The sequence below is a fragment of the Pteropus vampyrus genome, unplaced genomic scaffold, assembly GCF_000151845.1.
Source record: "Pteropus vampyrus isolate Shadow unplaced genomic scaffold, Pvam_2.0 Scaffold25, whole genome shotgun sequence".
NCBI classification, from domain to species: domain Eukaryota; kingdom Metazoa; phylum Chordata; class Mammalia; order Chiroptera; family Pteropodidae; genus Pteropus; species Pteropus vampyrus.
The window spans coordinates 4,649,305-4,661,335 of NW_011888806.1; the positions used below are offsets into that span (position 1 = coordinate 4,649,305).

The window sequence follows — 12,031 nt, forward strand, 5'->3', positions numbered from 1 at the left end:
CAGGCTATGTTGATGACTAGATCCTCTGCTATTAGTTTCCCATCAAATTGTAGATGCTCTCAAATCTTGATTAAGAGACCTGTAGAATTTTACTGTCAGAAAAGACATTAAACAAAACAGAAATGTTAATGTTGCATGCTATTACTGTGATTGTCATGTATGCTGTCCCAATCACACCTTAAATGAAATTACTCTTAATCTTATACAGCGATTTCTTGTGAGAAGAGGAACTAGACTTTGCATTTCTAGTGTTAGCAAAACACAAGATGACATAGATTACTATCCATTTGCAAATTGGCATTACTTTAATCATCCTTCATTATGTAACTTACAAACATAATTTCACTTAAATCTTGAAACAATCTTCATGGATAGGTATTATTATTCACATTTTTCAGATAAAGAAATTGAGACTCACTGGATTTAGTGGATTTAAAATCACACGGGCAGTAAGTGACAGTCAGAATTTCAACCCAGGTGTGTCTGACAGTGAAGGTTATGCACTTTTCCCCCATTACAACATATTAAATGTAGCCTTGTTGTTCGAAAATAATCTTGGACTACAAATACCAATAATTCCTAATGAGCTCGAACGTCTAGTTTTCTTAGAATAATCAATCTAACTATTTTCTTGGAATAATCAATCTAATATTTCCCTATCATCTATGAATCTTTGCAAAGAAATTATACATAATCTTATTTAATGACCGCTGAAATAATTGATTGAACTTTTGGTGACCAAGTGGCTAACTCTGCTAGGCATGATGATATAATGATGAAAAGGGTGTGATCACATGTTCACTTTCTAAAGTGGCATGTCAACAATTAATTTATGTACATATGCTTATTATTTTCTCACTCGAATAAAGAAAAAAACATGGCTGTTACATTTGTATATGTGGAGAATATTATAGATCCTTATGTCAGTATGCAAATGTATTCATTAGTTCATTCATAAATATTTAATGAGCATCTATGATATGCCATACATTGGGGTACATAGCAAGGAACAAATATTCTTGTCTCATGGAGTTACACTGTAATGGGGAAGACAGACTAGAAACAAATAAATTTAATATGTGAGGATTTTATTTATAATTATAGGTATGCATATTATTTTAGTTTGCAAAAAGTATCATAAGGAAACATAAAGAAGGGTAAAATGAAAAGCAAATGCTATTTTAGACATCACAGAATCAAAACAGAAGTACAACGTTGAAGAATACCAGTAAAATATTTAATCTTCAAGTTGGCCATTTGAAGCAAGGCTGTTATTTCCTCTTTCTAATTACAAGGCAGTAAAATATTTCAGTTCATAAAAAATTGACAAATGACAATCCATATAATACCTTTTGCAAAAACAGTACATTAGATTTTCCCAAGAATGCAAAGTTTATAGATTTTATATTTGTGAATTTAATGTTGGAGAACTTGAGTAAAAATTCTAAACCTATCCAAAAAACAATTATATCTAGGAGCTAGAATATCTCTGCTGCACCATTTTATTTCATTAGCTTACATGAGAAAACAATTTTATGAAGATAAATATTTAATACTAATTTTTTGTAGCCATTGGCAGCAGTATAAACACTGACAACTTGACAGTTCATCGATTGGACAGCCATTCATTCTTTTTGAGACATGGAGATACTGGGAGTAGAACCTTAATTTTGGATACTTTGTTAATGCTTTTCCTTGAGAAGTATCCTTGAAGACATTATCTGTGTGTTAATGCCCCAATGAAGGAACTTCCCCATTTATAAATGGAACTGGCAATCCAATTTATTTTGAAAACAATTTTAAGCATTACTATGCAATCAAGATGTGTTGTGAAACTAGTTTTAATCAATTTTTCCTGGCTTTATTTTCCTGATTGTGATAAAGTTAGAAGACATTATGTTTAGAGTATTAAATTTTAATGCTAGAACTCAGTCTTTACGATAATAAGTGAGTGGCATTGGCAAAAACCAAACAAAAGAAAGTAAACACTTTAGATTCATAAGCAAAAAAAAAAAAAAAGTAAATTTCCTCTTCTAGGAAAAAACAAAAGTTGATCATTTAAATTAAATATTTAATACTAACTTTTTGTATCTTCTATAGTTTTAGGCGATTGGATAAGATGTTATCAAATTATTTTTCTTCTTGGTAATTTTGTACTGTGATGAAGAGAAACACAAATAACCGTATTTTTGGAGAAAATTTAAAGATATAGAAAAGCTTGATAATTTTGAAATTTGCCTTTGAGTTTCACCTAAATATATCTTCACAGATACACAGTGTTTAACATCTTGAACACAGAAACTGAATGAAATATCACCTTACTTCAAAGTAAAAGAACATGTAAACAATATCAAAGTAAGAAAGCTCTTATTTGGATCAGCGTCAGTGAAAATGAAATAATCCTTTCCTCATTCTTGCCAAACTCAGATAAATGAAACTTCTTCTCATACAATGCCAAGAGTGCCAGGACTAGTCCAAAATTTGGGACTTGGTCAATCTCACAGTCAAATTCTAAGCAGACACAACCCTACTTAGTTTATGAGAGCTGACAGTATCCCTGCTAGAGGTGATAAGGCTGCAGGCATTGTATACACTTAGCCATTGGCAGCAGTATAAACACTGACAACTTGACAGTTCATCGATTGGAGAGCCATTCATTCTTTTTGAGACATGGAGATACTGGGAGTAGAACCTTAATTTTGGATACTTTGTTAATGCTTTTCCTTGAGAAGTATCCTTGAAGACATTATCTGTGTGTTAATGCCCAAATGAAGGAACTTCCCCATTTATAAATGGAACTGGCAATCCATAAACTAATTCATAGTATTCTTAAAATTACTTGAGAGCTAGATTTAGAGTTTTATAAATCCAGTAATTAATTAAAATTTCAGTTTGAGAGAAAAACATCTGAGTTATAAAACAAAAAATATTTAAAAATTAAGAATGCTTACAAATTTTTAAAACAGAATGAAAAATTTTGAGCGTCAACAATGCAAAAGGTGTTATAAAGTAAATCTTTACTGTCCCTTTTACACGACCATCTATATAATGTCAGTGCATTGCAGTGTTTCAATCTACTGCATATATAGAATACATATATATATTGGAATATAGAAGCATAAACAAATACAGGAGTTCTTCAATAATACATAAGAATAGAGCAGACATAATTTGAAGTGTATGCTTCATTGTCAACTGAATGGCATAGGTAACACATTGAGGAATTTGAATTCAGAGCAGAGTGAAGAAACTACCTTGATCTTGGAACTACACTGATCTTAAAAGGCTAAATGAGGTCCAATTCTGATATTCTCACAATCTGATTTTTGAGTGCGTGGACTTTATTTACCATTTGAATCATGAATTTAGATGTCTCTCATCTCAAACACAACTTTCTGGCTCTAAAAGTCTCTCACTTAATATACAGGCACTTTTGACTTACTAAGGGCTTGATTCTCTTGGGCCTTACTTTCTCCCTGTTGTTGAGACTCCTGTCTCTATCACCATACATGTCCAAGTTAGATTTCATGCTTTGTCACTTCAGCCATTCTCCTGTCAATATTCTTACCCTCACTGCCTCACTCTACAGCTATTAAAAATAACAAAACTAAACTAAAACAGTCTGATGAAATCCTAACCCTACATTAATTCAAATTTATTTTATCTGCTGAATGCCGCTGGACTAACCATGTAGATTAGTGCTACAATGAATATTTGATTTCTAACCTCATATGAGCCAACAGCCTTACCTGGCAATTCTCCCATGTTCCCCAATTAGCTCTCTCCTGTTTGCCACAGTAGCTATTTCAAAACTTATTCACTGTCTTTAACCTCCAACCTCATAACCTCTAATGTTTTGTGCTACACATTCTCTCTTAGCAGATAATCTCACTCCAATATCTCCAAGATAATATATTTAACAATTCCCTTAACAATTTCTTGACACTATACTAGAAGACTTGCTTGCCTTTACACCATTCTTTCTTTATTTCGTCCCCCATCACTTTGGAAAATTATTTCCTCCGGTGCCTAAGATTAATTACTCCATTAACTCCAGATCCAGTCTTCTTTCTCTTGGACCTCTAAATGATCACATTTCTTTCCTTTATCTTTTTTCTCTTCCTCTCTACTGGCTCAGTCTGTGAGCATCAAATATACTCAGGTCTTTCGCATTCTAAAAGTTCTCCCCCTCAATTTCAAGAAACCATTTAATGGCCACTCTCATAGCCAAACAGGATAATATGGTATTTACTCTTACTTCTACATATCACTTTCCTTTTTACTTTTCAACTTGTTGCTATTTAAGCATATGGCATTACCACTCAACTGAGATTTTTCTTATAAATGACAATTAATTGCAACATCTTTTGATACACCAGGCACAGTTTTGAATGTATCACATTACTAACTCATTTAGGTTGTACCTACCTATGAGCTTAGTAACATGTAATTAAATTTGTTTTTAAATAACACAAGAATTTAAACAGGCTGATTTACTATACTGCCTCTCCTTAATTACTAATGAAACTTGAATTTTTGAATTCAATAGACTCTCTTTAGTTTCCACTAATACTGCTTTTCTGCTATATGGCTGATCCCCTTCTAAGTCTTGAAACTTTCTTTTCTTAGCTTCTACAACTATATGAAGACTGTGATTATCATCCTTGTGAATATATACCTAATAGAACTAAGTGTTTTTGTAAAATAGGTAAGTATTAGGATCATAAGGCTTCAGGAAAATTAATAATAATATTATATGGGATAGTTTACACAAAATATATTGGAAGAAAGAAGAAACATGGTTCAAAATGATTATACGTAAACTTGGGCACAATCATTGAGAGTAAAAAGAAAAGACAAGAGAGTTTTATAAGGAATTGACTAATACATAAAAACTTTTGTTTGTATTGGTATAGGTCCTATCTGCAAATAAAATTATTTCTGCATGTATACTTTATTGTGTACAGAAGTCTTTATTTTCAAAATGGGAATGTTATATACTAACCCTGATTTTACAATTATGAGGTCAAAAAATGGTTTCTGATATCACCCAGCAAGTAATTAACAAAAACTCCAAAGAAATATATTGCTTTCTGTTATAAAGCCATGGATATTTTTATTTTCTGAATATCCAATTACATTTACAGTAAATTTATTTTATAACTCTATGTTCTTAATTATTTTATTTCCACCTGATTCTAGATAAAGGTAGCTAATTTCTTATTACTAAATAAATAAAACTAAAGGCAGAGAATTGGGCCCAAGACTAATTTTGAAATTCTCCATGAATTAATAGTAATCTTTGATAACCTAGAGACTGCCAGACTCAGAAATTTAGCCTACCACCAGATGCTCGGCATTACTTGCTCAGTCACCGTAAGTCCTATTTTGACTAATCAACGTTTTTGCCATCATAAACCTGCCATACTTATGCATATTTGAGTAAAATCCACACTTAGACACTTTACTGAAAATGCAGGAATATAAAAACAAAGACGAATCTTAAAAATCAGCCTGAGAAAAAAGCATAGATGACTGGTGAAAAAATGGACAGTTGGACAGCCAAGTTCTCAATTCCAATACTGAAGCCGAATTGATATAGTGCACTGATATAGTCAATGTGCAAAAAAAATAAAACTAGTAATTAAAAATTTTATGTCTAAGGAAAACATATTTAAAGACATAAGATGAAAAAAAGACATGTTCAAATAAACAAAAACTGAAATCTGGCCACAAGAAAACTGTCAACAAGGAAAATTTTAAAAGCTATCGTTCAGGCAGAAGAAAACCAATTCTAGATACAAATTTAGGAAGTAAAAGAAGTAAGGAAAGTAGAAAATATGTGGGTAGATATAAATAAATATGTATTGTACAAAACAGTAGTGGTAATTTTTTTTGAATTAAAAGATAACATTAAAAACATGAAAATAATAACCTATAATTTAAGAGGTAGATACAGTTAGTAAATGGATTTAAAATATTCTAAGCAGATTATCTTCTAGGAAAGTAAAGATACTGATTAACTTTAGACTGATAAATTAAGTATGCATGCTATAAATTCTAGAGGAACAATTAAATATTTCTACAAAACATACAGAATATATAACTTGTAAATTAGTAGAAGAGAGGAGATAATAGTAAAAAATAAAAGAAGGCAAAAAAAGAGAGAAAAGGAACTTAGAATAGGCAATGCAAATAGAATGTACAAAACAGTAGAATGTATAAGATGGTAGACAAATGTGTTAATAAATGCATTTCACACAAGTATGTGAAATGTTCTAGTTCGGGAGCATAAGTAATCAAGTTGGCATCAAATAATCAATTATACACTTTTATAAGAATTATGTGTGTGAACAAAAGAATATAGAAAAGTTTAAAGTAAAAGACAGTAAAAAGAAATACCATCCATCCAAATAATAACAGAAAGGAAGTTGTTTTAGCTCCATTAATAGCAGACAAGATATTTATTAGGGAAGAAAGCATTATTAGAACCCTTTATAAAAATAATTTAAAAGTGTTCTTTACCAAGAAAACTATTCAGAAATGGAAATAAGTTCAGATCTCAAAATATTTTAGATATTTAAAACAATAAGATATTATTAGCAATTTTATGCCAATACGAATAGAAAAAAACTTTAAAGATCATAAAATAAAACTTCTTGAGTTGACAAGAATTAGAAAATATGCCTTTAATTTTTTATTTATCATAAAAAATAATATCAGTATTTTATTTTTTAAAAATCTCCACAAAGAAAATTCTAGGCTCAGCTGCTTCAACAGGGTGATCTATAAAACATTCAAAGAAAAAATTCTTTCAATTTTATATAACTCATAGAGAATAAAAAAAGAAGAAAACATTTGCAGTGTATTTTATCAGGTCAACATAACCCTGGTATCAATATCTAACAGGAATTTAAAAATAAACAAAACAACAAAACAAAACAAAACAAAAAGAACCCAAATTGAGGTCTCTTGCTCTTAGTCCAGTTTACTAAATTTCCTACTCTGTCTTGCCTTTTTCAAAAATCACCCATAGTCTGCCATGAGACTTTCTGGATGATGTAAATACTCTATAACTTGATCTGAGTTGTAGTTACATTGGGGAATACAATCCCCAACAGCCTTTGTAGACTTAAAATTTGTGCATTTTATTGTATTAAAATTAAATCTCAATAAAAACAAATAAGCAAGATACTATATTGAAGATTAAAATTGTATTCTCTTTCTCCCTATGTATTAAAAAAAACTTTTTTCCAGGAGGCAAAAGGCTTCAATGTAACAGGTAGAATTATAAAGCCTTTGGAGCATAATTGAACATAATATCTTTATGAGTCTGGCAGTAAGAAATGATTTCTTGAATAAGACTAAATACCAATAATCATAAGGAAGAAAGGTCACAGTTCTACTAGATTTAAAGGTACTATGAATGACATGAAAATAAAATACACAGAGAGGACACTATTTACAATGTAATTAAATAAAAAATACTAATATTCAAAATATATACATAACTCCTAGAATCAATGATAAAAACAAAAGACAACCCAACAGAAAATAGCCAAAAGACTCAAACAGTAAATTAACTCAAAAATAAATCTGAAGACAGCAGAACAACATAGTAAAAGACACTAGAACCTTTTTATAATCAGGGACATGAAAACTTAAACCATTAGGGTATATCACTATATAACCAATAACTTAATAAAAATTTAAGTCTGACAAAAACAAGATTTGATGAAAACATAGGGCAATAAGAACTCATTGCCCTGCTCATGGTATATAAATTGGTAAATCTCTATGAAAACGGCTTTAAGGTTACCTAGTAAAGTTCAAGGTATCTTTTCTTATATTGAGCGATTCTACTTCTGGATACAAAACATACAGATACATACACAAATATAAAAGTATATGGCCTAGATATATGTCCAAGAATATTCATAACAGTTTTGTTTATATCCTAAAAATGGAAACAGACCACAGAAGATTGTACAATTCATATAATAGAAGACATAAAAGCAAAATAAATGAATAAATTACTACTACATGTAACAAGAATGAATAATACACACAGAATATTGAACAAAGAAGCAAAAAAAAGAATATATATTATATTGAGACAACATAAAATATTGGCAAAACTCAATTATATTATTTAAGAGTGTGCTACAGGTGATAAAGTTATATTTAAAACTGAAAAGAGATAATTATAAAATTCAGACTAATAGTTGTACTTCTCAGAATGAAGGTCAGGGATATAAACAGAGAGAAGTCTATGGGGGTGTTCTGAATGCTTGCTATGTTTTATTTCTTGATCGTGGTAGAGGCTATTGTCTTCAAAATAATTCACTAAACTATCTTTGAGTTTTCTGAAGTTTTCTGTTTTTGCTATGCTTCACTATAAAACAATAATTAAAAAGACATTAAGATAGTTTTAACTCCTCTGTAGTAAATTTACTGAGTAGTTTGTACTGTTGATTAAAGTAACTCCTAACTTTGTTTTGTCTGTTTCTCTGCATCCTACACTGGGAAGAAACACCTACTGAAGAACTTCTTACTCTTGATGCAGCAACTTTATATAGTTAGAAATATATAGTTATGAACTCTGTATGTACATTCAATTACCTTAGGTTTTTACCTGCCAAAAATATATGAAAATGGCAAATTCAAATTATAGGAAAGCCATTTCTCCAGGGGGTTATATATTTCTCCTTGAGAAAGTTATTGTCGCCATATTTCCTGGAACATCTTTTATTGCACTCAGCTTCTTCTTACATGCAATCTGTAGTATATAACAAGAGCTCATTTCCTGCAAAAACCATTTTCTACTTATGCATAACACACATAGAAGTTGAAACACTGTAATGTCACATTTTATGGTAGACTTTCCCTCTTAATATATTAAGTTTCTAAGCTCTTGTTCTGATTTTGTGCGTATTTCAAGTTAAAAACCAAAGCAGCTCTGCATTGTATAAATATTAAATTCACTACTTTATAAAAATTATTATTATAATGAATGAAAGATTATGCTAGTTCCCTAGGTAACCATCAGACTACCTTTCTTTCTTTAAATTATTCTAAGGCATATACAGAATATATTGATTAGTACTTCTGGTAAGTACTTAAGGTCATTTAAATACTTAATTTTCCTCTTTCCGTCTCTTTCAAATTACAATAGACACTTTAATGTATATTGTGATCACATAGTATGAAGACAATCAAACAAAACCACATTTACTACAGGAAATATTTATCAGTATTTCAGGTCTTACTTTTCGAACACCTCGGCCAAGCTCTTCTCCATAGTTGGTTCCAAGAATTTCAAAATGGACATTGGGATTGCCTCCATTTTCTCCAAATTCCAGCTCTCCAGTCAACCCACTAACTCCACCCTAAAAGAAAGAAAGATATTGACATAAGATTTCTGAAGTAAAATAATAATAATAATAGTAATGCATAAAAGAAAGTTCTAGGAACAGAACACTATTTCCATCTATAAAGTAATTATTTCAAACATGCAATTATTAAAAGGCTATTTTTTAATAAGTACACAGCATAAATAGGAGAGCAGTGAAAAGTAACCTTGAGAATCACTTAATCCAATTTCATGCACTTTACAGATGAGAAAATTTAGACCCAAAGTGTCAAATGATTACACAAACTGACACCATGTTAGAGCTGAGATCAAATTCTAGGCTAGGACTTTTGCCACCATCCCTTCTAACATGCATGGATCCATCAGTCAGAAAACAAGATGTTTCTGGAGAGTATAAAATCTACTCTAGAGACAAGTTTTGACAATATTCTTTCTCCAGCATGCCATTTGAATTTGATCTAAAATTATATACGGGATTCCAAAAAGCCATAGTTTCTAACTTATTAGAGGTTTATTTTTCTTCTTTCTTTAAATATCTTTTATAAATAAAAAAGGAAAGCTAAATTAGGCTTTAAATCTGCTTTTGCTCTTAAACAGCAGTGTTGGCTGTTGAGATTCATTGGGAATTTCCAAGCTTCGTCTCTCATTCAACACGACAGATGTTCATTTCCCCAACAGATGGCAATATAGGTCGTACTTCTCTCTTTTTTGTTTACCATTCTTTTCTCAGTTTAGTTTACCAGCCTTCACATTATTTAGGATTTTACAAATAAAAATCATATTTTGAGTCACTTCTATACCACAGTATTTTTAACTTTGAATTTTGGCCTGATATTCACATTTATTTGGACAAGTCATCTTAGTTTATAAATTGCTTTAAGTACCACCTCTATGATATACTTAAATATACAAAGAGTCCCTGACTTATGATGGTTTGACTTAATGATTTTTCAACTTTATAATGGTGAATTCAGTTGAAACTGTACTTTGAATTTTGAATTTTGATTTTTTTCCCCCTGGGCTAGTGATACGTGGTATAATACTCTCTCGTGATGCTGAGCAGCGGCAGTGAGCGCAGCTCCCAATCAGCCCCACGATCACAAGGGTAAACGACCAATATTTCACAGGGTACTGTGCTGCCAGTGGTTTTTGGATATTGTGTTCTGAGCATGTTTAAGGTAGGCTAGGCTAAGCTATGACAGATGGTATGTTAGGTGTATTAAATTCATTTTCAACTAACAATATTTTCAATTTACAATGGGTTTATCAGGACATAACCTTACCATAAGTCAAGGAGTATGTCTATCTCATTTTTCATAACCTCTAACTCAACTTTTAGTCTTTTTCAGCCAGTATTATGCTGTGTGCTATATCTCCCATTGCATTTAGCTAGTGTCATTTAGCCCATTGCGTGACACTAAGTTCAAAACAGGCATTCAGTAAAACCACTGCTTACTCATTACTTTCCATATTAAATCTATTTCATTTTTATGTTATAATCAACAAAACTGATCCTCGACAATTATTTCCTAATAAGCCAGCTTCTCTTTTGTTATCCAGTTTTATTAATAAACGATATGTTGAATTTGATATCTCTATGCTCTTCTTACAAATGATTTAGCAGTTTTTGGGGTCAGCAGTTTTTGGATTTGGGGGTCAGACTTTCTGGATTTGATCAATGGCAACGAAATCTACTAGCTGTATAAACCTGGCTAAGTCATTTAATTTCTCAATGCCCCAATGTCTACATCTGTTAAATGGCATTATTATAAAATAATAGTAACTACCCCAGAAGATTATTTTGACTCTTATATCATATATAAAGAATATAAAAGAATGTCTGACAAATTGTGAGACTTTAATTACTATCATTGTCATCATCATCATTACCTACATGATTTTTTCATTCTCCAATTTTGGAGAATTTCTAGTTCTGCTAGAAATTGTAAGGCATGCTCCTGATTTTTTTCAACTAATGGTTATTGAGGTAGTAAAATTTCAACACAATTTCATGAATATTTACATAGTTTTGGAAAATGTTTTTGCAAATTTTGATTCAAATTTCATTGATTAGTATTAGGGGAGAGAAGAGTTAAAGAAGCTGGTTTAGGATCTATTCACTTCTTTTACTGGTGTATGAGGTGGGACAGTCAAGGAGGAGAAAAAAAAGATAGGAGATAAATGTGCCTTATGTCCTTGTCAACTGGAACTCCAATTAAAGACACTAGTAATACTTACTACAAAGAAGAGTTCTTATTTAGAAAAGCCCTTAGCAGGATGAACCACGCTAAACAATTTTTTCTAGTCAATAAACTCAGGATCTATGGATTAATGGCTCATGGCTTCCTGGAAAATGTCCTGAAGCTTTTCACTTTCTAGAGTGAAAAATGGAGATAGTTTGCAATGGAAATGTTCCCTGTTATGTGAGGAAAACCTATAATACTTTCCTTGGAGAGAGAATGTGCATGTCCAATTTGAGAAGAAAGGACTTGGGGAGGCATGAAGACTGTCCCATATTCTCTCTCCTTTGTGCCTCTTGATTGTCCCTATCTTTGATAGGGATAAATTATCCAATTCTTGGAAGTCAGTTTGATCCTATTTGTTCACGTAGTACTAATATTTCAAATAATTCAATTATCACTTAAAAATTTAAAGATT

General features: G+C 31.1%; 1 protein-coding gene across 2 annotated transcripts in view; it reads right to left on the minus strand.

Moving 5' to 3' along the window:
• GRID2 (glutamate ionotropic receptor delta type subunit 2) overlaps positions 1-12,031 on the minus strand; it is a 1,302,586-nt gene that overhangs the window by 487,811 nt on the left and 802,744 nt on the right. For both annotated transcript variants that reach the window (XM_011356280.1, XM_011356282.1), the window contains one exon: positions 9,270-9,389. In XM_011356280.1, the coding sequence (XP_011354582.1) occupies positions 9,270-9,389 (120 nt within the window). The remainder of the gene's footprint in view (positions 1-9,269; positions 9,390-12,031) is intronic.